Source organism: Oncorhynchus mykiss, chromosome 5, assembly GCF_013265735.2.
Source record: "Oncorhynchus mykiss isolate Arlee chromosome 5, USDA_OmykA_1.1, whole genome shotgun sequence".
Classification (NCBI taxonomy): Eukaryota; Metazoa; Chordata; class Actinopteri; order Salmoniformes; family Salmonidae; genus Oncorhynchus; species Oncorhynchus mykiss.
In genome coordinates, this window is record NC_048569.1 from 34,094,379 (window position 1) to 34,119,507 (window position 25,129).

General features: G+C 42.9%; 2 protein-coding genes across 3 annotated transcripts in view; one reads left to right on the forward strand and one right to left on the reverse strand.

Annotated features, from left to right (window-relative positions):
* Nucleotides 1-356: 356 nt before the first annotated feature.
* On the reverse strand, nucleotides 357-11,512 carry vsig8a (V-set and immunoglobulin domain containing 8a). Its single transcript, XM_036977332.1, has 8 exons — nucleotides 11,268-11,512; nucleotides 10,349-10,407; nucleotides 9,527-9,696; nucleotides 9,010-9,214; nucleotides 7,923-8,075; nucleotides 7,661-7,783; nucleotides 7,396-7,540; nucleotides 357-1,557 (listed from the first exon to the last, which is right to left on the reverse strand). The coding sequence occupies exons 1-8, from the start codon at nucleotides 11,321-11,323 to the stop codon at nucleotides 1,359-1,361; spliced, it is 1,110 nt and encodes a 369-aa protein (XP_036833227.1). The 5' UTR covers nucleotides 11,324-11,512; the 3' UTR covers nucleotides 357-1,358.
* Nucleotides 11,513-12,801: 1,289 nt separating this feature from the next.
* si:ch211-127i16.2 (probable flavin-containing monoamine oxidase A) overlaps nucleotides 12,802-25,129 on the forward strand; it is a 40,147-nt gene continuing 27,819 nt past the window's right edge. For both annotated transcript variants that reach the window (XM_036977324.1, XM_036977325.1), the window contains exons 1-7: nucleotides 12,802-13,091; nucleotides 13,357-13,444; nucleotides 15,451-15,631; nucleotides 17,327-17,441; nucleotides 18,217-18,374; nucleotides 18,782-18,871; nucleotides 19,853-19,937. In XM_036977324.1, coding sequence (XP_036833219.1) covers nucleotides 12,974-13,091; nucleotides 13,357-13,444; nucleotides 15,451-15,631; nucleotides 17,327-17,441; nucleotides 18,217-18,374; nucleotides 18,782-18,871; nucleotides 19,853-19,937 — 835 coding nt within the window. In that variant the 5' untranslated portion in view covers nucleotides 12,802-12,973. The remainder of the gene's footprint in view (nucleotides 13,092-13,356; nucleotides 13,445-15,450; nucleotides 15,632-17,326; nucleotides 17,442-18,216; nucleotides 18,375-18,781; nucleotides 18,872-19,852; nucleotides 19,938-25,129) is intronic.

Consider the following 25,129-nt stretch of genomic DNA (forward strand, 5'->3'; position numbering starts at 1 on the left):
GTAATTTCGCCCACTACTGTTGTGTCGTTTGCAAACTTGATGATTGAGTTGAAGGCGTCCATGGCCACACAGTCATGGTGAACAGGGAGTACAGGAGGGGGCTGAGCATGCACCCCTGCAGGGCCCCAGTGTTGAGGATCAGCGAAGTGGAGCTGTTGTTTCCTACCTTCACCACCTGAGGGTGGCCCGTCAGGAAGTCCAGGACCCCATTAATGATGAGCTTGGAGGGAACTATGGTGTTGAATGCTGAGCTTTATTCAATGAATAGCATTCTTACATAGGCATTCCTCTTGTCCAGATGGGATAAGGCAGTGTGATGGCGATTGCATCGTAAATTGAGTGGGTCTAGGGTGGCAGGTAAGGTGGAGGTGATATGATCCTTGACTAGTCTCTCAAAGCACTTCATGATGACAAGTGAGTGCTAGTTGTTTAGTTCAGTCATCTTTGCCAAAATGTGGCAAAATGTGTAAGATAACATGAGAATGAGCTATAAAACAATAGAATACTAGAATGGACATTTACAGATTATGATGGTCTAAATATCAGCCATTTTGGTCAGGGAGTTAATCAACCATGTTTTGCCAGTGCTGTGATAAGATATTGTGTAAAATAATGAATTTTAAGAATTTATCTTCACTGCAACGCCACCAATCTGGGTTGGCTACGTAAAACTAGTCTGCCCCACGCCTTCAGGTGGTAATACATCTCTGTACACTCTTTCATATAGCCTATGTAATGATGACCTTGGATGACTAATAAAGTTGTGGATTTACACTCCCTTGTAATACAGTGAGAATCACTTAGAAGCTTCGGTAACTGATTACAGAATGGACTTTTATGAGACATTTATTTAAATGAAACATACATATAGTAAAGAACTACTACAAGGACAACATTTAAACCTTTAAAATATATTGTAAAACTAGTGCACAAAACTAGTGAAACATACATTTTTTTAAAAAGGAGCAAATTGAGTAATAGGTACTTAAAACATTTTTTATGATAAGGTAATGTTATCCCAATCTCATTAATGTATTATAATATTATGCTAAATCAAATGGTATATTTTATTACATGAAAATTAATCACTGGAAATCGTAGACTGTGGCTTTGATATTATGACTTAGAAAAATTATTTGGAGAATAAAGAACTCTGTGTGTTCTGCTTCCTTTGTAGTATTTGCTTGTTATCTTATTCCAATGCCAAAGCAACATCTATCAACAGTATTAATTTCAAATTAATTCTCATGGTCTTTTATATGATTAAAACCCACCGATGAAATGCCTTTCAAAGTCACAATAGGGAATGTACCTAATTTCACCCTGCAAAACACGATTGTTATCATCTTTCTCTCCGATCACACAGCGAAGCCGTATCTGCTGTCATATTTGACAGGTGTGTATCCAGTGCTGCTGGATGGGATGTGTGTGTGTCCTCGATCTGAGTGCCCCGTCTGTTGCATTCCCACCTGGCTGTAGGCTACCCCAGGGTGGAGGCTTGCGCCCCGGCTGCTGCCTCGGCTGTGTGGCCGGCTCTCTGGGGCCGGGACGTCCTCCCTGGGGGAAGAAGAACAGGGGCAGGGGTAAGAGGGCAAGTGGAAACAGCAGTATGGCCACAGAACTATCTATAGCAGGGATAGGCATCTAGCATGGGGCCTGCATTAAATATAAATATACATATATATATATATATATATATATATATATATATATATATATATATATATATATATATATATATAATTTTAGGAACTCAGTTGAGGTCTTAACTTACTGTTAAGACTTACAATAGTAGAATACACAAGGTGCAATATAAAAATGTGATTGTGTATCAGCAGTTTTTCTCTTGTTATGTCAGTCACTGACAGTCACTCAGTTATCCCATGTCAGCACAACATTTTTGGATTGGTTAGTTACTCTAGCCAGCTACAGTGGCAAAAAAAAAGTATGTGAACCCTTTGGAATGAATGACCTGAACTTCTGCATAAATTGGTCATACAATTTGACATGATCTTCATCTAAGTCACAACAATAGACAAACACAGTATGCTTAATAAACTAATAACACACAAAAAAGTATATGTTGTCATGTCTTTATTGAATACACCGTGTAAACATTCACAGTGCCGGGTGGGAAAAGTATGTGAACCCTTGGATTTAATAACTGGTTGACCCTCCTTTGGCAGCAAATTGCCAAAGGAGGAATTTTGGACCATTCCTCTTTACAAAACTGTTTCAGTTCAGCAATATTCTTTGTGTGTCTGGTTTGAACCGCTCTCTTGAGTTCATGTCACAGCATCTCAATCAGGTTGAGGTCAGGAAGGCGTATTTTCTTCTGTTGAAGCCATTCTGTTGTTGATTTACTTCAGTGTTTTGGGTCGTTGTCCTGTTGCATCACCCAAGTTCTGTTGAGCTTCAATTGGCAGACAGATAGCCTCACATTCTCCTGCAAAATGTCTTGATAAACTTGGGAATACATTTTTTCCGTTGATGATAGCAAGCTGTCCAGGCCCTGAGGCAGCACAGCAGCTTCAAACCATGATGCTCCCTTCACCATACTTTACAATTGGGATGAGATTTTGATGCTGGTGTGGGGTGTATTTTTTTCTCCACACATAGTGTTGTGAGTTACTTCCAAACAACTCAACTTTAGTTAATCTGTCCATAGAATATTTTGCCAGTAGAGCTGTGGAACATCCAGATGCTCTTTTATGAACATCAGACTTGCAGTAATATTTTGTTGGACAGCAGTGGCTTCTTCCGTGGTGTCATCCCATTAACACCATTCTTGTTTAGTGTTTTACTTATTGTAGATTCGTCAACAGATGTTAGCATGTTCCAGAGATTTCTGATAATCTTTAGCTGACACTTGTCATGTCTTTGGCATCATTAAAGTGAAGACTGTTATTTTAATCAAATCAAGCGAGTTCATTAGAACGTGCGTTAAAGATGTCGTTAAATGTTAAAACATTCCCAAACCAGAAACCGTGGATTGATGGCAGCATTCGCGTGAAACTGAAAGCGCGAACCACTCCTTTTAATCAGGGCAAGGTGACCGGAAACATGACCGAATACAAGCAGTGTAACTATTCCCTCCGCAAGGCAATCAAACAAGCTAAGCGTCAGTATAGAGACAAAGTAGAATCTCAATTCAACGGCTCAGACACAAGAGGTATGTGGCAGGGTCTACAGTCAGTCACGGATTACAAAAAGAAAACCAGCCCCGTCACGGACCAGGTTGTCTTGCTCCCAGGCAGACTAAATAACTTTTTTGCCCACTTTGAGCCTGCAACTAAAACATGCGGACTCTCCTTCACTGCAGCCGACGTGAGGAAAACATTTAAACGTGTTAACCCTCGCAAGGCTGCAGGCCCAGACGGCATCCCCAGCCGCGCCCTCAGAGCATGCGCAGACCAGCTGGCTGGTGTGTTTACGGACATATTCAATCAATCCCTATCCCAGTCTGCTGTTCCCACATGCTTCAAGCGGGCCACCATTGTTCCTGTTCCCAAGAAAGATATGGTAACTGAGCTAAACGACTACCGCCCCGTAGCACTCACTTCCGTCATCATGAAGTGCTTTGAGAGACTAGTCAAGGACCATATCACCTCCACCCTACCTGACACCCTAGACCCACTCCAATTTGCTTACCGCCCAAATAGGTCCACAGACGATGCAATCTCAACCACACTGCACACTGCCCTAACCCATCTGGACAAGAGGAATACCTATGTGAGAATGCTGTTCATCGACTACAGCTCGGCATTTAACACCATAGTGCCCTCCAAGCTCGTCATCAAGCTCGAGACCCTGGTTCTCGACCCCGCCCTGTGCAACTGGGTACTGGACTTCCTGACGGGCCGCCCGCAGGTGGTGAGGGTAGGCAACAACATCTCCACCCCGCTGATCCTCAACACTGGGGCCCCACAAGGGTGCATTCTGAGCCCTCTGCTGTACTCCCTGTTCACCCACGACTGCGTGGCCACGCACGCCTCCAACTCAATCATCAAGTTTGCGGACGACACAACAGTGGTAGGCTTGATTACCAACAACGACGAGGCGGCCTACAGGGAGGAGGTGAGGGCCCTCGGAGTGTGGTGTCAGGAAAATAACCTCACTCTCAACGTCAACAAAACTAAGGAGATGATTGTGGACTTCAGGAAACAGCAGAGGGAACACCCCCCTATCCACATCAATGGAACAGTAGTGGAGAGGGTAGTAAGTTTTAAGTTCCTCGGCGTACACATCACAGACAAACTGAATTGGTCCACCCACACAGACAGCATTGTGAAGAAGGCGCAGCAGCGCCTCTTCAATCTCAGGAGGCTGGAGAAATTTGGCTTGTCACCAAAAGCACTCACAAACTTCTACAGATGCACAATCGAGAGCATCCTGTCGGGCTGTATCACCGCCTGGTACGGCAACTGCTCCGCCCACAACCGTAAGGCTCTCCAGAGGGTATTGAGGTCTGCACAACGCATCACCGGGGGCAAACTACCTGCCCTCCAGGACACCTACATCACAAGATGTCACAGGAAGGCCATAAAGATCATCAAGGACAACAACCACCCGAGCCACTGCCTGTTCACCCCGCTATCATCCAGAAGGCGAGGTCAGTACAGGTGCATCAAAGCTGGGACCGAGAGACTGAAAAACAGCTTCTATCTCAAGGCCATCAGACTGTTAAACAGCCACCACTAACATTGAGTGGCTGCTGTCAACACACTGACTCAACTCCAGCCACTTTAATAATGGGAATTGATGGGAAATGTAAAATATATCACTAGCCACTTTAAACAATGCTACCTTATATAATGTTACTTACCCTACATTATTCATCTCATATGCATATGTATATACTGTACTCTATATCATCTACTGCATCTTTATGTAATACATGTATCACTAGCCACTTTAACTATGCCACTTTGTTTACATTCTCATCTCATATGTATATACTGCACTCAATACCATCTACTGTATCTTGCCTATGCCGCTCTGTACCATCACTCATTCATATATCTTTATGTACATATTCTTTATCCCCTTACACTTGTACAATTGTGTCTATAAGGTAGTAGTTTTGGAATTGTTAGCTAGATTACTTGTTGGTTATTACTGCATTGTCGGAACTAGAAGCATAAGCATTTCGCTACACTCGCATTAACATCTGCTAACCATGTGTATGTGACAAATAAAATTTGATTTGATTTGATTTGAAACCTTGTAAATTGTTGGTTATCTGCATGAACCCAGCCTTTACTATGAATCATCCATACACCAATTCTCTTAGTAATTTATTTACTAACTAACTAACTAAACAATCACAGAAATGCATAAGCACACAAATAGTAGATATGGTTATTGGGAAATGATAGGGGAGGTTCCCTAGTATGGTAAGCCGATATGAAGGCTTGGTGGACAAAGGGAAGTGGGTGTGGACTGAGAAAGAGCGGGAAAGACAAAAAGGAGTCACTACACAGTTGATAATTATATTAATTGAAATGCTAATCCTTTGCACATGAACGCTCACTCATTCGGGAATAATTGCAATCAATATATATATATTTACGCTCAGTGTGTCGTCGTGATCTCTGTTGGAATCGTCCGTCTTTCTGTTGTAAAGTTCATCCGAGCGTCTCTCTCTGCTTCCCTGAAGTCTTTTGTGGTTGGAATGGATACTTCAGAGTACCATTCAGAAATGTTTTATAGAATAGATGTTTCGGCGGATATCGGTCTTCGCATCTCAGGTTGACATAATTTCTCTCTGCAGACTAGTAATTAGTACCTAAGATTTGCTCTTATTCTTTCGGGATTAATAGTCTCAGAATTGAACCATTTCCGCTCGTGTAGCCAATGCTCCATGTGGTATCGTTAGGAATTCAACAACCATTACAACAGTGGCTTAGACTGAGGTTTTTGTGGTCTATGTTCAAACCGTTGCCCCCTCAGCTGACCGAGAGGATTTCTTCAGGTTGAGGTTTTATTTGTAACAGTAGAAAAGAGCTGTCCCATGAGCCAGATCATGTCTGTGCTCATTAGGGCGGGCCAATGACTTAGTTAAACTTTAAAGCGAATACAATTATCTCACATAAAAGGTTAAAACTCACATTACATGATTTCACAAATAGTTTAATCTTTACTCATTATTTTATACAAGAATTAGACGCAAACCTCATAACGGAGGCTCCTGTATAAACAGAGTTATGGTAATGTGGCTGTATGGTCTTTCATGAGGTCACAAACATGAAACAAAACAGACCGGGTCGTAGCTGGCTTCTCCACCGACCATTTACACAATCTCCAAAATATGGATATTGTTCAGTTCTCAAGTTCGGTGATGCAGAAGAAGTTCCTTTGCTCTCTCTGTGTGTCTCTTTTTGCATGGCCAGGAGAAGAGTCTCCTCCAGGAATTTACGACCTGAGATAACAGAACCTGGGTGTAGGAGGGAGAGAGGGGGAAGCCACTAGCTATACCCGAATAGGGCCACGTCATGACACACTCTAGGATTCTTCTTAACCTCATTGAGCATTCTGCGCTGTGCTCTTGCAGTCATCTTTGCAGGACGGCCACTCCTAGGGAGAGTAGCAACAGTGCTGAACTTTCTCCATTTATAGACCATTTGTCTTACCGTGAACTGATGAACATCATTTAAGAGATAATTTTGTAACCCTTTCCAGCTTTATGCAAGTCAACAATTCTTAATCTTGGGTCTTCTGAAATCTCTTTTGTTCGAGACGTGGTTCACATCAGACAATGCTTCTCTTGAATAGCAAACTTAAATTGTGTGAGTGTTTTTTATAGGGCAGCGCTGCTCTAACCAACACCTCCAATCTTGTTTCAATGATTGTACTCCAGGTTAACTGACTCTTGACTCCAATTAGCTTTTGGAGAAGTCTAGGGGTTCACATACTTTTTCCAACCGACACTGTGAATGTTTAAATTATGTATTAAATATAGACAAGAAAAATATTATAATTTGTGTGTTATTAGTTTAAGCAGACTGTATTTATCTGTTGTTGTGACTTAGATGAAGATCAGATCTAATTTTATGACCAATTTATGCAGAGGGTTCATGTACTTTTTCTTGCACTGCAAACATTTCTCCCCACCCTATAGCAAAATGTGTAGAATTAAAGGAAGTTTCACACTAATGAATAGAATTGCATGAAATGATTTATAAAATTGCTAAATAATCTCTCTGCCCATGGCAACATCTCTACAATTGCAGTGAGGCCAGTTCTGACTGCACGTGCTGGTATGGATGTGGGTACGCAGACCTGCGAGCCACTGCGGCCTCTCATGAGTTCAGAATTTTTGTAGCCCACACCCCCATCAAAGTTGCCCATCCCTGACCTACGGTCTTAGTGTGAATACAGTACATTCTCCGGTACCTGATATCGTTAGACACTTCCTTCTCATAGCGTGTGAACCTTGCATCACACTTGTAGATGAGGAGCCATATGAGTATCGCCAGAATGATGATGAGCAGTAGACAACCCACCACAGTACCCACTATCACTCCTGCTCTGTTAGGGGCTAGGGAGATGGAGGGAACAAGCACCAGGTGAAGGAACTTTTTAACTTTTTTTGTGCTTTAAACGTGAGTGAATGACTGAGTGAGGGATTGACTGAATGAGTGACTGAGTGTGTACCTACGTTTGTTAGCTGTCAGTTTGACTCTGCACCTCTCGTCCCCCACAGCATTGGTCACCTCACACATGTAAATCCCCACAAAGCTCTCAGAGTGATTGCTGATCAACAACTCCCCAGTCACACGGTCTCATGGATCACAAAGTATGAAGAGCAGCAATGAACACGTTTATTTTTCATTGCATAACCAGTCAGCTTAGATACAGTTTCTGTTAAAACGTGCTTTGATGCTGTAATTCACCATGAAACCAGTAAAGGTCAGACTTACTCTGTGTGGTTGAGGGTGGGATGGGACCTCCTCTTTCTCTCTTCCATGCGTAGTTGAGGGGAGAGGACCCCTCGGATGACTTGCAGTGCAGGGAGACAGTCTCCCCCACTGCCTCCCCACCCTCCACCCAGCATTTAGGCACCGAAGGACGCACTGACGACAAAGGAATAATAATTACACAAATATCCGCTCTGTCACAGTTTAAAACAACTTAATACATTAAAGAGGACAGTGCTTATTTCTACCTTAACATTAGAAAAGAGACCCATCTGGAATATTACATTTAGGGTAACTACATTGTATTTATTAAATAAAGCCAAGGACACCTTTGCTTGCCAGGGTAGAGAATGACAGGTCTCTGACACTTTCTGAGGTAAGCTTTGTTTCCATTGTTGGATAACAAGGCCACTTTTTTTGTTAGCGCCTCTATTCAGGGTGTAGTACTGTATTTTCTTTTCACCAAAGCTTATTTTCCCACCACACACAATACCGCTCTATTATACGCAGGGAGGGAGATAGACAGAAAGAATTAAAGAGCAGCAGAGTGAAAAAAAGTGCAGACAAAAGGTAAAAGACAAAAGGTAAAAGACAAAAGGTAAAAGAAAAAAGGTAAAAGAAAAAAAGGTTAAAGAAAAAAAAGGATAGGAAAACTTCGGTTGAGAACGAGAATGGCGAAGCACAGCAAAATAGAACTGACTTAAAGCTGCAGTAACTGTGAGGAAGTTTTAGCTCCAACTGAACTTGTTCTACTCAATAGTCCATAACATTGCCAGTGTGACACTTGTATTTGTGAAAGCACTTTACAAATACTCCGTTTGAAGGTCTTGCTGTACCTTGGAGGTTGTTCAGAAGTACAGTTGGAGGTTCACGAGGTCAAAAGAAACATGACAATGAAAATAAAGAGTGGTGACATTCTCTTGAGGAGAAAACCAACCACATTTTCATGAACTTATTCACCTTAAGATATTCAAGTTGTCACAACTAACTAAAACCAAGCCACACTACAGGTGTGAGTCCAACAGCCAGGCTTAAATAATGCAGCATGTTGACACGTTAGCCCCAAGTTGAAATGTGACGTCTGTCTCACCCATCACGACCAGGGACACTTTCTGCATGTCCACTCCCGGTGACTTCTTGACTTTACACTGGTAGGTGGCAGAATGGGTTGGTGACAGGAAAGCGATGGAGAGGGATGCATCACCCAGGGAAGGGTCGCCAGCAGCAAAGTCCAGCCCCTTAGTTAGACCAGGGTTACCATGGATGTACTTATTCCCACCTGCATAGGACAACAGCTGAAGAAGTCCAGCCCCTTAGTTAGACCAGGGTTACCATGGATGTACTTATTCCCACCTGCATAGGACAACAGCTGAAGAAGTCCAAACATTTGAAAAATCAGAAGAACGGGGGGAAAAAAATCAACAGATGTTTGATATATCTTAGCAACAAGAGGTGAGCAGATGGAAGTAATGGACTTGGTTCTATCCTTGAACTATCTACTTTATCTAACAGTATGTTTTGTGATTGCTTGAAAGGTTGTGGAGAGAACTTTATATTACAATCTGAGATCTCACCTAGAATAACTTGGTAACTTCAGTGCCACTTACCAGTTGGTCCTTCTGGGTGGTATCTGGGCTGACCACTGACCACTCAATATCCAGCTCTCCAGTGTCCGAGGGGTCAGGTGTGTATGTACACACCAGGGTAATTCTCTCCCCCTGGGCCCTCTGGACGGTCTGAGGACCAGTAGAGGTCAGCTGCATCCCCATGCTGCCAGCTAGGGCCATTCAAATACTGTTACTGTGAACCCTAGCGACAACTTCTCAAGTCTATTGAATTTGACCTTCTAATACTAATTACTACAGTAGGCCTACTGCTTAGAGAACATAGGAGAGATATTTAGTATTCAGCTTTTTCTTTATAATTTACATCTCCCTGACTATAGTTTTTTAAATGGTGAAAAATAAACATTTATGCTGTATCCTTGACTTCTATAATAACAACTTGAGATGTTTGTTATTGTGTGTTCTCGTGTTAGTTTGTTAGATGAGCATATTCAAATGAAGTAACTGAGAGATGCAATCAAACTCAACATTTACAGGACACTAGTACATCCTCAAGAGAGAGACAAAAGCCTTCTTGTGAACGAACTGGCAGTATCCACCATGGCAACTCACCTGGAGACCATTACCCAAGGGATGACCAGTGTTAGGATTGCCATCCTTGAATAAATAGACTGTTCTATTCAGTCTGTAACAATCCAGTTTCCAGTGTCGAGTTCAGGAATAAGTTAGTAATAGAAATTAATTACTTCCTCACTTTACAGATTACTGTGCATGTGTGTGTGTGCATGTGTGTGTGTGTGCATGTGTGTGTGTGTGCATGTGTGTGTGTGCATGTGTGTTTGTGTGTAGGGTGTTCTTCCTCACCTGCATTGAGAAAAACTGTGATTGCACATATCCCGATCATGGAAGACCATGGGTGAGAGCTAGGAATGCATGGATAGACATTTTGAACCATGGCAACATTAAACAGACAAGCACATAAAGCAATGCTTCGAAAATACATATAGCTCTCTGTGGTGCCCTGCTTGAAAACTAGATGAGCACATGACATGGTGTTCTGAGCGTCCCGGTTTGTGGAGGGACAATTTGTGAAAACACACCTTCATTGCAAAATGAACCTGGATGGAAGAGAAAATAATAGACAAAGTGTTGTGTAGACTGTATTCTTTATATTGTCTGCTGCCTAACTGTCCTGACTTGAACTGTGTAACAGACTTGAAGCAGAGTGTTGAAATAGACAACGTATAAAAAAAGAGCAGGTACACTGAACAAAGAGGTATATATTTGTGAGCTGCGTCACGCTAAAGCATCAGTTATACAGCTGCATCTGCTACACCTAAATTCTGTTCAACCTACACGTACTTCAAAGTATTTTTAGAATCAAAAAGATAATGTACTGATATTAACAAAATAAAGCAAAATGCTTAGATAAACTATTTCTTCTTGGATAGGGTATTTTGTGAAATGCCTATTGTTTTAGACAGGTAGATCAAAACGTTTTAAAACTAGATGTTCCCTTTGGTTAAAGCACCCAAACAGTAGTTCCACAAAAATGTATTTATTTTTCAACTGTATTATTCGAAGCCACATAGACTACAACAGTGTTTTCGCACTGCTGTTTTCGCACACTGTTAATGTACACCTGTTGTTTACAAAGCATGTCACAAATAAAATGTGATATGATTTTATAACAAGGGTTGAAAACAATACAAGGTAGCTCAAAAAACTAAAACGCTCACAATAGCACAAAGGGGAAATCAACGTGACAATGAACACAATTCACCTGAATGAACGTCGCTCATCCAAATGTAGAACCATTCCAATCATTCGACAAAGCATGTCAGCAGGTTCTCTTTCTCTGTCTCTTCTGCTCTTTCTTCTTCTCTATACCTCATGCCTGTCTTCCTCCTCCATCTCATTAGCATAGGCTAATTTCATTGGACAGTTCTATCAAAACCTGTTTTCTCTTTTTCCAAAGGAACCTTAAAGCAGAATTAGTGTGGACTGCCATAAAGTGTCACCAGCGCTATGGGAGTTACACACATTTGAAAATGTTTAGATTTTGTGGATAGTCACTCTTTGTCAAATATTTTGTTCACTTTGTCGCCTACCATCTGTGGATGAGCTCTGGTTTCAAACAAAGAGCTAAGAGGCCATGGTAATGTGGTCCAAACAGCCATGTCTCAGGTGACAACAAACAGGTTATTCATCTGGTTACTGGTTAGTCCAGGATACACAAGGTGTGGTGGGGAGTGAATCAATTAAATAGATTAAACAACCAAATTGGCTAAAATTGTTAAATTAACTATAGTAATTGGAACAGGACTTCTACATTTCCCATTAAAATATGAAATAACCAAAACAGAACATTCTTTAGAGATGCAGTCCACAGATCCTCATGTGTGACTGTGAATTGCCTATTTCCTCAAAAACAAATAAGACCAGTTAATATGAATTGCCTCTAAAATAAACCCCAGTCAACCCTTAAATTATGCCAGCCCCCTCAGCAGGTACTACAATTTACCATAAGGTTTTTCTTGTTTGTCCATAAATATTCCTGTAACATTGCATGACATTAGCATTATTTGTGGCTTTAATTTCCTGGACATGCAGTATCCCATCCCAGATGAAGACAGATGAAACATGGAGCAGGTTTTCATCAAGGATCTCTCTCTACTTTGCTCCGTTCATCTTTCCCTCAATCCTGACCAGACTCCCAGTCCCTGCCGCTGAAAAACATCCCCACAGCATGATGCTGTCACCACCATGCTTCACAGTAGGGATGGTGCCAGGTTTCCTCCAGACGTGATGCTCGGCATTCATGCCAGAGTTCAATCTTGGTTTCATCAGACCAGAGAATGTTGTTTTCTCCCACTACTAATCCAATGATTATGTTACCGTATGTGAGACTGGTAGTCAGATTGCTGCCTTGGAAACGTTTGTGTTAAATCATTAATATCATGACATGTGTTATGTCATCCTTATGACAGCTTTATGTAGGCCTTATGGAGGGTTGAAGCAATGTGTTACTAAAAGAAGAGCCATGATGTATCTATAATTGTTGTGATATACCGCAGGTCAAGGACTAGACTGTGACTGTTGGATTCAGTGTTAAAATGAAAATAATATTGAGAATAAATAAGATATGTGCATAGAAGCCTGGAGCAACAGGCAATAACTGCACAATAAACTATAGCCTACACATATGGAGCTAATCTTTATCCTATGCATTGGGCCTTCATGACCTTCTACCCAGTCATTGGGCCTTCATGACCTTCTACCCAGTTTTGCTAAATCATGTGCCAACTAGGCTATATGCTGTTGGGTTTTTTCTTCCAGTCCCGAAGTCATCCACATGACTGTTTATGGCTCGATTATGTAAACGACTTATCTGGTGTAAAAGTTTGATAAAGCAGTTACAGTCTTCAGTACGAAACATTTAGCCAACAGTTAAATTAGAATAGTCCAAGTTTTCAGAGTTTTGCAGTCATGACTGAAGAAACGTGGGATGTTGTTATTGTCGGCGCTGGGCTGTCAGGACTGAGTGCTGCTCAGACTCTGCGGAAGAGAAATGGCAAACTCAGAATATTAATTCTGGAAGGAAAAGGTTTGACAAAACTGTTTGGCATTCATTATGCAGCGAAACAATCAACGTTCTCCGCATCTAGCCTGTGACAGCGGCTTCGACGCGTCCCATTTGCTGTCATAGAAATTAAGTTGTGGCCTGTCATTTGTTTACGTGGCTAATTTTGAGGAGCAGAAATCACAGTCCAAGAATATGAAATATTTTAACAATTCGTAACAGAATTATAAAGCAACACTATTATAAATATGAACATTTAATGCAATTGAAGGTGTATGTGTTTTTCCAGACCGGGTAGGAGGACGAACTGTTACCCAGGAATTACTTGCCGCCCACGGCATTGATCGCTGGGACATGGGAGGGCAGTGGGTTGGCAGGTAGGTTCTTGGAACAGCCTGGTCTCATAGACTGAATGTAACATAGTAAACGTAAATCCGGGACGTTCAAATTAGTATGGCATGTTACTTATAATGTTAGCTAACCCTTCCTTCCATAACCCTAACCGCAACCCTTTAACCTAACTCCTAACCCTAAACCCTAACCATAACCCCTAGCCTAGCTAATGTTAGTCACCTAACAAATTGGAATTCGTAACATATCATATGTTTAGCAAATGTTTTACATATTGTACACATTTCAATTCATAACATATTCTACCAATTATAATTTGTATGATATGTTACGAATTGCAATTCATATCATACGAAATCGACGATGGACCCCCATAAATTATACATACCATACAAAACACAACATATTCATAGGCATATCCTGAATTTACATTTACTATGTTACCTCTACCACTGAGTTTACTTGGAATGGTGCCTTGTCACTCAGTGCGGTAGTGGTAAATGCAAAATCATTTCATACATTGGAGGTGTTACAATTGGGTTTAGCCTAACTTCATAATCAATGTAGGGTGAAGAATCAATTAGGCTTACATGTAATCTGATTGGGCCTACAAAAAAACTATAACTGTAAACAAATACTTTTGAAAAACAAGAGGATTATTTCTTGGATTACTTCATAATTCAGAAAGGATGTTTGGGGGAAAAAAATACATTAATGAGACCTTTCTGTTTTCTCATTGACGTTCAATTCAGCATTGAAAAAGTTTGTTCCATTTGTGTTTGGGTAATCCCCAAAATACATTAATGATTACAATTTTGGACAGGTAACTAGTAACTAACGGATTACATTTAAAAAGAAACCAAACCTGTCATCATATGTAGCTTCATCTCAACAACATTGTCTAAATGATGAATGGTGAAGTAATGAAGAACAATTTATCAATGGTAATTTGTCATCCAGCCAAGCAGAGCAGTGGCATTATGAAGGGAATTAATGTGCCTCTTTGCAGTACATTGAACATGGACTGACTGATTTTTGCTTACCTTTGGAAAGAAACAAAGTTCATACATAGTTTACATTCATAAGGATGACAAGTGGAAGTGCCAACTAGTACAGTACATTTCAGTCATTGATATTCCATTATACTGCATAAGCCTATGAAAAAGGCCCATGAAATTCCCTCTCACACAGTCCCATTCCCAAGCTTTTGGAGGGAATGAACAAAACAGAACAGGACATATCTGTGTTCCGAGAGTACTGCAAAGTAGGAGAGCTTTGAGGAAATCACAAAAGCTGCTATCAATACATCCCAAAAAGGAGACATGATTACTACAGGAGAATAATAGTGGGCCTCATCCAGGACAGAAATCATTACAAATCGACTTACTGGGACGCACTTAGACACAGGCTTAGAACGATTATATAGATTACTATCGACCTGGAGCGAAGACTGGTAGAGGCCACTGCTGCACCCAGGCAGCTAAGACGGTTGTCATTGTGTCGTCTGTCAGGTGGTGCAAAGAGGACAGGAACCTCTTAGACCTACGGTAGTAGAGGGATGCAGTCAGAACATGGAACAGACTATTATTTATTATGGGGAAAGAAAGTGATCATTTGACATGCACCACATAAGTTTAAATGTGTCACTCTCTCAGGAGTTTAGAGACTTCAGCGGACTGTGATAAAAGAGGGAGGGTGCATACCAGAATCACACTACTGAGCCTCAGCTTGGATAAATAATCAGCCTCATCATAGATTTATTTTCAGCACATTCAAATCAAGAAATGAATAAATTAACTGAAACATTTTTGATGAAATAATGGACAATGTATGTTCCCACTGGGCACACACTGGTTGAATCCCAAAAACGTTCACGTCAAATTACGTTGAACCAACGTGGAATAGACGTTGAATTAACTTCTTTGCCCAGTGGGTTGATTTTATATTTAGTCTCGGTTGACCTTGCTGTTAAAATCAAAGTCAAAAGATGATCACTCTGCTAATCTAACTGTTGTTGTCCCTCTTACCTCAGCACTCAGACATACGTCATGGACCTCATTCAGGAGTTTGGCCTGGAGGTCTACACACAATACACCACAGGCAAGAAAGTACACCACGTTGGTGGTCCTCGTGCCAAGGTTCGCAGCAGCAGCACCAGTATCCCTGCCCTCTCTACACTGGTGCTACTGGACCTGTCACAGCTCGTCTGGAAGGTAGGGGACTAACTCTTTTCAAACCTCTCCTCTGAGACCTCCAGACGTTTCACAATTGTGTTGTAGCCCTGAATCATACTGAACAAAAAATATAAACACAAAGTATCGTTCCCATGTTTCATGAGCTGAAATAAAAGATCCCTGAAATGTTCCATACACAGCTTATTTCTCTCAAATGCTGTGCACAAATTGGGTTACATCCCTGTTAGTGAGCATTTCTTCTTTGCCAAGATAATCCATCCACCTGACAGACGTGCCATATCAAGAAGCTGATTAAACAGCGTGATCATTACACAGGTGCACCTTGTGCTGGGGGACAATAAAAGGCCACTCTAAAATGTGCAATTTTGTCACACAATGCCACAAATCTCTCAAGTTTTGAGGGAGCTTGCAATTGGCATGCTGCCTGCAGGAATGTCCACCACAGCTGTTGCCAGAGAATGTAATGTTAATTTCTCTACCATAAGCCACCTCCAACGTCGTTTTAGAGAATTTGACAGTACGTCTAACCAGCTTCACAACCGCAGATCACGTGTAACCACGCCAGCCTAGGACCTCCACATCCGGCTTCTTCACCTGCAATATCGTCTGAGACCAGCCACCCGGACAGCTGATGAAACTGAGGAGTATTTCTGTCTGTAATAATGCGGTTTGGGAGGAAAAACTCATTCTGATTGGCTGGACCTGACTCCCCATGCCTGCGTCCCTGCCCAGTCATGTGAAATCCATAGATTAGGGCCAAATGAATTGATTTCAATTGACTGATTTCTTTATATGAACTGTAACTCAGTAAAATTGTTGAAATTGTTGCATGTTGCCAGATTCAGCTATTCAAGGGCTTGAAAATTAGTTTACAAGTTGAATCAGGTGTGCTAGCTGTGGAATAGTTAAAATTCATGCAAAATGCTGGGGGTTCCAAAGAGGTTTGAAAACCTCTGGTCTATCTAACAGTAAATCAAACTGAGAAACAGCTAATTAAAATACTCAGCCTGTGCTGATGACTCACTTAAACAAATGAATACTAGACAAACATGAATTTGTTTGTCTAGAAAAGTAATTAATTGTTTGTATTGTATTTTGAGATGAACTTAATCAACATCGTCCTAGTAGTTTTGTTAATTATGTGATGAATTGATGTGATGCCCTAAATGGGATGTGTTAATTATATTTTAAATTAATCATGCTGTGTTAATGTGAGTGTGGTCTCGCTTCATAATCATGGCACAGAAACACAATGTTAATGTAGCCAATGTGAAATGGCTTGCTGGTTAGCGTTGCGAGCTAGTTACGTTCAATTGGTGACGTGACCCGCTCTGAGACCTTGAAGAAGTTGTTTCCCTCGCTCAACAATAGCTGCGAGTTTTGTAGAGGGACGGTAACATTGCTTTGTGACAGTCGATCTGTTCAGAGCATCCCTGGTTCGAGCCCAGGTTGAGGCAAGAGGGATGGAAGCAACACCGTTACATTAACGTATCCAGTGAACACCAGGAAGATTTTTTTAAAAGCGGCTTCAAAGAATAGTTCCAAAGCCAGAGCAGAAAATATGAATAGTGAATACTGTTATATTCCTTAATACATACATTTTAGCTGTCTCTGTCTGTTACATCAAGCTTTTAGCTGTCTCAGTGGTTTAGATCATTAATGTGTATGCATTATCATTAATGTGTGTGCATACATGTATGTGCTGTGTGTCAGATTGACAGGTTGAGTTCCACAGTGTCAGTGGAGGACCCCATGAAGACCCCCAATGCCCAGGAGTTGGACAGTATGACCCTACATTCCTACATAGAGAAACATGCCTGGACAGAAGGTGAGCAGCACCACCTCTCACACTTCACCCCACTCACTAAGAACTTGCCAACAAAACAACACAAAGGGCAAGTACACCAAAGACTTGTTGTCGATTTTTTAAATTGTTATTGTTTTTTAATAGTGTGGGTATAGACAACAGCAGAGCTGGGATACGGTCCAACATTTGGGTCAAGATACCGCGAGAACCAACGAAAAATCAGGTCGAAGTGTTTAAAATTGAGTTTATTACAGATTCAGAGCTGGGTGTTCCACTATACGTTTGCCCTGCTAGAAAATGAATGGATTTGATTTTCCCCTACCGTGCCTAGAGGATGCTCTCAAGTGTTCCTGGGTAATGTGCATCCTGCCTCAGGCACAGCCAGAGGGCTTGGGTGATGGATGGCCACATCTCTTAGAAGAACCATCTATTACGTATAGTCAGGTGAAAAATGATTGGCACCCTTGATGAAGATGAGGAAATAAATAATAATACAAATACTGAGCTATATAAGTTTTGGTCTCTGTCTCTCTCTCTCTGTCTCTCTCTCTCTCTCTCTCTCTCTCTCTCTCTGTCTCCCTCTCTCTCTCTCTCTCTCTCTCTCTGTCTCCCTCTCTCTCTCTCTCTCTGTCACTCTCTCTGTCTCCCTCTCTCTCTCTCTCTGTCTCTCTCTCTCTCTCTCTCTCTCTGTCTCTCTCTCTCTCTATCTCTCTCTCTTCTGTCTCTCTCTCTCTCTCTCTCTCTCTCTCTCTCTCTCTCTCTCTCTCTCTCTCTCTCTCTGTCTCCCTGTCTCCAGAGATGAAGGAGGAGATGGGTGTGTGCAGCCGGGTTGTGTTTGGTATGGAGCCCAATCAGATGTCCTTCCTCTACTTCCTCATGTATGCTGCAGCAGCTGGAGGTGTCCTGTGCCTGCTGGAGAGCACCCCAGGCTCAGCACAGGAGTTCAGGGTCAAGGTGACCTGGGATGGGCTCTACCGCTTTCTCTGCCTCTCTCTCTGGCACCACATGGGGTAGAGTAGGGGACCGCTGATGGTGGTGGTGACTTGAGTTCAGCCTATGGTCTTTTGACCCTCACAGAGTGGGTTAGGGAGAGGAGTAGAGTGGGTTGGGATTTAGGGAATTGCAGCTCCACCAATGACATAGGTGTCATAGAAGTGACTTCCGTTACTCTCTATGGAAAAACAGGAGAATTCTCCTGTTCCGTTGTGTCTTTGAGAACGAGACATTGAAAAGAGAGCTAGAGAGATTTAGGGGAGAGTGTACAGAAAGGGAAAGAGAAAAAGTGAGACTCAGCTCACTGATGGTCTACACGTCTTGTCACTACACAGACATTGGACTGTAAGGCTGCTCTGTGTCCACAGGGGGGAACCCAGCAGCTGTCAGAGCGTTTAGCCCAGCAGATTGGGTGGGAGAGTGTCCGGCTGGGCAAGGCTGTGACGGCCATATGGCAGGTAACGTACAGTAACAGCTCACTCAGTGAGTGACGAGGTGTGACACTGAGATAACAGTCACCTCAGACAGGGAACAAGCCATCTCCTTGTGGGTCTCTGTCTGTTCTGCTCCATTCACTCTCTCTCTCTCTCTCTCTCTCTCTCTCTTTCTCTCTCTCTCTCTCTCTCTCATGCTACTGAGAGGCACCACGGAGCACTGGCATTGCATTGCTTCACTGGAAATGTGTGTTAGCCTATTGAGTGGAGACACTGTGACCTTTGAGTGTTTGTGTACATGGTGGAAGTGGATAAAAGGTTATACATTTGGCTAGTTACTGTAGATGAAAGGCAGTTTACAGGAAATTACCCTATCTATAAAAAGGATAATAGAGACCAAAATATACCTTGCTTACGTGATAGGTTAAAAGGAACATCTAATAGCCATTCTCGAAAAATGTGATTATTTAAAAGGTTAAAATGACAAAACACTTGATTATTTACAAGGTAAAAGGACCATATAAATGCACCACCCTAATGAGGCTTTCAAAACAACTCAATGATTCCTTTTATGTCCTCTGTGCTGCATGACCATGGTACCACTTGGCTTTACACTGCTGGCCCCACAGCGTTCTCCCTTAATAAGAACATATTGGCTTCCCCGGAGTGTCCAGAGTTTTGGTCATCCATTATGGACGGCAATATTATATTTCTCACTGGGGCCCTGCCCTCCAGGGCCATCTATAAAATCCACTGTGCCTCCATATCTCTGTGCTGGTCATCTCAATGGGCTCCTCAGAGCAGATAGCCCCCGGAGAGCTGCCTGGTTTGGTCTGGCCTGGCTTACTGGAGAGGAATACTACTGCTGCCTGTCTGTCACAGCTACTGTGCTGTATAGTATACTGTATGCTGTAGATGTACACACTATTATATGTGTTTGTGATTTGATTTGTCTGTGTGTGCGTGTTCATGTACAGTACATGCATTTGTGTGTCTGTCCCACAGGACGCTGAGCAGGCCAAGGTGATGACAGCCACCCACTCCTACCTGTGCAGAGCAGTGATTGTCACCTGCCCTCCTCACCTGGCAGGTCAGTGTGTGTGTGTGTCCCACCTCTGTCGTCCCATTTCTGTCGCCCCACCTCTGTCACCCCACCTCTGTCGCCCCACCTCTGTCACCCCACCTCTGTCGCCCCACTTCATCACTCCTCTAATGAAATAACCACTGACACAGAAACTCAAAGGCAAGCCAAAAAAGTGTGTTGAACAGGGCAGCCAAGCAGATATGACAAAACCCTGATTCCAGTAACTCATACTTAGGAGGTGGGATGGAGGAATGGAGGGATGAAGGCATGGCCCCACTGCCCGGTACCAAGAAACCAGAGAACGCATAGAACCTTCTGCTGGAGCCATGGACCCCAGCCAGGACACTTAATGAGACAGATCTGGGAACAGCATTGAATTATGCAGCAGGGATTGGCCGGTCTCTGTTGCCAGTGGCCTGCTGACTCTGAATCAGCTATGGAGGCAGCCTGACAGGTGACAGGGACTCTTAAAACCAGGGCCTGTGCAGTAATTTAGATGTCTATTCAAAAAGAGGGGTGAAGGATAAATAAAATAAGTGAGTGACGCTTAAAGTCATTTGTGTGCCCTGGAAACTACCCTGGCATTTCCAGTCAGAGGAAGCTGGGTATGGACAGATCTTGGCATAAAGCTGACCTTGGCAAGGAGCAAGGTTCTGATTAAAGTCGGCTCTTAACCAACCATACTATTTTATTTGGTTTTTCGCATTGTTCATAACTTGTTTTGTAGGTAATGTTGCTGCTACAGTCTCTTATGACCGAAAAAAGCTTTTGAATATCAGAACTGGGATTGCTCACCTCAAATTGTACTAGGAGTTCTTCTTCAATGAGTCGGACACGAGGGATATTGTCACGAATCTCGCCGAAGGTGGTGCCTCTTCCTGTTCGGGCTGCGCTCGGCGGTCGTCGTCGCCGGCCTATTAGCTGCCATCGATTCCCTTTCCGCTTGTTTCTGTTTATTGGGTTTAATTGGGTACACCTGTTTTGAGTTAGTGTTTGTTTGTAGGCTATTTAAGGGCACTAGGCCCGCTGGGTATTTGTGCGGGCTTGTTCTCTGTTATTTTGGTGTTGGTGTAGAAGTGTATTCTCATTATTTTCCGGACAGTTTTAGTCCTGTGTATTTTGGACGGGTGGTTTCTTACGCCCTAGTGTTGGCATGTCCATGTCTCCGCTGTCGTTGGAATAAATAGATTCACGTACGATATTACCTGCTCTCTACGTTTGACTCCTCCACCGCACCATTTGTAGAAGTCCTAACAGAAATACTATAGTCACCCGACCAGGCCCAAATCTATGTGATTCACTGGAAAAGGAAGCGTAGGTTTTGCAGAAAGAGATCAGGATGACTTGTGAGGATCAGGCAACGAGTGGCTAATCTGCCCTTGCCTTCCGTTCTGCTAACTAACGTTCAATCGCTGGAAGATTAATGGGAGGAACTGAAAGCACGTATAACCTATCAATGGGATATTAAAACTGTAATATCTTATGTTTCACCAAGTCATGGCTGAACCACGACATTAAGAAGATACAGCTGGCGGGTTATACACTCTATCGGCAGGATAGAACAGCAGCCTCTGGTAAGACATGGGGCGGGGGCCTATGCATATGTGTAAACGATAGCTGGTGCAGGATATCTAAGGAAGTGTCAATATTTTGCATCTCATGATAAGCCTTAGACCACACTATCTACCTAGAGAGTTTTCATCCTTATTTTTAGCTGTCTACCTACCACCACAGACCGAGGCTGGAACTAAACCACACTCAATGAGCTCTATTCCATCTTAACATAAGCAAACAGGAATCCGCTCAACCAGAAGCGGTGGTCCAAGTGGCCGGGGACTGTTTTGCTTGCACAGATTGGAATATGTTCCGAGGTTCTTCCAATGACATTGAGGAGTACACCACATCATTCACTGGCTTTTATCAATAAGTGCATCGAGGATGTCGTCCCCACAGTGACTGTATGTACATACCTCAACCAGAAGCCATGGATTACAGGCAACATTTGCACTGAGCTAAAGGGTAGAGCTGGCGCTTACCAGACGAGCTACAGTAAATAACTTCTATGCTCGCTTCGAGGCAAGTAACACTGAAACATGCATATGAGAGCATCAGCTGTTCCGGACGACTGTGTGATCACGCTCTCTGCAGCCAATGTGAGTAAGACCTTTTAACTGGTCAACATTCACAAGGCCGCTTGGCCAGACGCATTACCCGAACGTGTAGTCCGAACATCCGCTGACTAATGTCTTCACTGACATTTTCAACCTCTCCCTGTCTGAGTCTGTAATACCAACATGTTTCAAGGAGACCCCCATAGTCCATGTGCTCGCACCAACAGCTCCACAGATGATGCAATCTCTATTGCGCTCAACACTACCCTTTCCCACCTGGACAAAAGGAACACCTATGTGAGAATGCTATTCATTGACTACAGCTCAGCGTTCAACACCATAGTGCCCTCAAAGCTCATCACTAAGCTAAGAACCCTGGGACTAAACACCTCTCTGCAACTGGATCCTATACTTTCTGACGGGCCGTCCCAGGTGGTAAGGGTAGGTAACAACACATCCGGCACCCTGATCCTCAACACGGTGGCCCCTCGGGTGCGTGCTCAGTCCCCTCCTGTACTCCCTGTTCACTCATGACTGCACGGCCAGGCACGACTCCAACACCATCATTCATCATTAAGTTTGCTGATGACACAACAGTGGTAGGCCTGATCACCGGCAACGATGAGACAGCCTATAGGGAGGAGGTCAGAGACCTGACCGTGTGGTGCAAGGACAACAACCTCTCCCTCAACGTGATCAAGACAAAGTAGATGATTGTGGACTACAGGAAAAGGAGGATTGAGCACACACACCCATTCTCATCAACGGGTCTGTAGTGGAGCAGGTTGAGATCTTCAAGTTCCTTGGTGTCCACATCACCAACAAACTAACATGGTCCAAACATACCAAGACAGTTGTGAAGAGGGCAGGACAAAACCTATTCCCTCTCAGGAAACATTTGGCATGGTTCCTCAGGTCCTCAAAAGGTTTACAGCTGCACCATCGAGAGCATCCTGACGGGTTGCATCACTGCCTGGTATGGCAACTGCTCGGCCTCCGACAGCAAGGCACTACAGAGGGTAGTGCGTACGGCCCAGTACATCACTGGGGCCAAGCTTCCTGCCATCCAGGACCTATACCAGGCGGTGTCAGAGGAAGGCCCTAACAATTGTCAAAGACTGCAGCCACCCTAGTCACAGACTGTTCTCTCTGCTACCGCATGGCAAACGGTACCGGACCGCCAAGTCTAGGTCCAAGAGGCTTCTAAACAGCTTCTACCCCCAAGCCATAAGACTCCTGAACACCTAAACAAATGGCTACCCAGACTATTTGCATTTTTTTAGGTATTTTCTTCAAACTGCATTGTTGGTTAAGGGCTTCTAAGTACTCATTTCACTGTAACGTCTACTACACCTGTTGTATTTGGCGCATGTGACAAATACATTTTGATTTGATTTGATGTTGTGCAAGGCCGACTCACACGCTCACCCACACCAATTCACACACAGGCCTTGTATCTGTCTATACAGCCACGATGAATAGTACATAACCCTCAAATAAAGTCAGACATACAAACACACACACACACACACACACACACACACACACACACACACACACACACACACACAGTCAGCCCTTCTCTGGCACTCTGTCTTAGAGTTGTGTGTTCTCTGGTCTGTCATGTCTTGGCGGCTGTACGATTTATTCCGCCATCCATCTATCTTTTATAATGAGTGGAGTTGTCCTTTTTGCCTGTTTCTCAGCCATCTCAATGATTTATGAACTGTTGGGCTTGACTGCGTATTATTTCACTCTGCGGAAGATTGTGGAGCCAGGATAGGAGAGTTTTGGCTGTGTCTTGGCTTTTCAGAACATTGCTACATATTCATTTTCATACTCTAAATGTTTTATTTGCTTCAAAGTGTATTATACATGCCAAGTCGTTGTTTTGTTGTTGTCAACCTCAAAACTACTCTCTTGCCATCACTCTTAGAAAATGCCTGCAGTATGACTCAATAGAGTTAATTTGATCTTCATTTCTAGAACTGTTCTACTCTACAATACACACAGCTGTCCATGTCCTAAATTAGCATTTTGTTTGAATATATACTTGAGTGTGTGTGTGTGTGTGTGTGTGTGTGTGTGTGTGTGTATGTGTGTGTGTGTGTGTGTGTGTGTGTGTGTGTGTGTGTGTGATTATGTGTTTGAGAAGTAGCTAAGTCGCTTTGAGCATGGCAGCTGTTTGTGTGTGTGTGCATGTGTGTATGTGTACAGTATGTGCGTGCTTTAGTGTGTGTGCATGTGTGCACCTGGCCATGTGTCTTCATGCCTGCATGTGTGTTTGTGTGTGTCTACATTTGTTTGTATGTGTGTACGTGCGCTCCTTTGTGTGTGTATGTGTGTTTATTTTCTGTTGTGGATGTGGGTGAATTAAGGTGCACTCTACATGGGTGAAATTAGGTTCTAGGCAATAGTCATCTTCCTCTAAGTATAGTTCTACCTGACTAAACTGGCATTTCAAATGGATGCAATTGGACTTGACTGGCAGCCAAGCGGCACAGCGCCTGATATTGCCATCTATCTTCTCCCCTCTCCAAGAGGAGCTTTTCTAATGACAGCAGGCTAGGGCAATGGCACAGGACCCGACAGATCTGCCACTCATAGTTAATTCATATGGCTTGTTTACACTGTAGGAAAATAGGTAAGAAATGCATTAGCATTGATTTGCCCACTATGACCCAAGCCTCATCCAGCAGGCTGAAAGGCTTTCAGACACGGTGTGTATAAGACTAAATCATGACTTATTTGGTATTGCACTGAAAGTAGGAGTTATTGCGTTGAATTGATTGAAAAAAATATACAGTAGATATTAATCTCTCCGGAAGATTAAACCTTTGAAATCGAATTTGGTTATCAGTTTATTACATTGCATATACTTGTTTTTAAGAAAAGGACATACTGGTACTTGACTGCATTTGTGCTGTATTTGTCTCCAGTTTCTTATCGCTTTTCTTCTGGACCCTGAGAGAATGTAGCAACAAAGTTGGAGATAGAAAAGGAGCAGTATAAAATCCTAGAGCACCCTTGCCGGAGGCTACGGTTAGATCGCAGTTCTGTTTCACAGGTCACTGTCAAAAGAGGAAC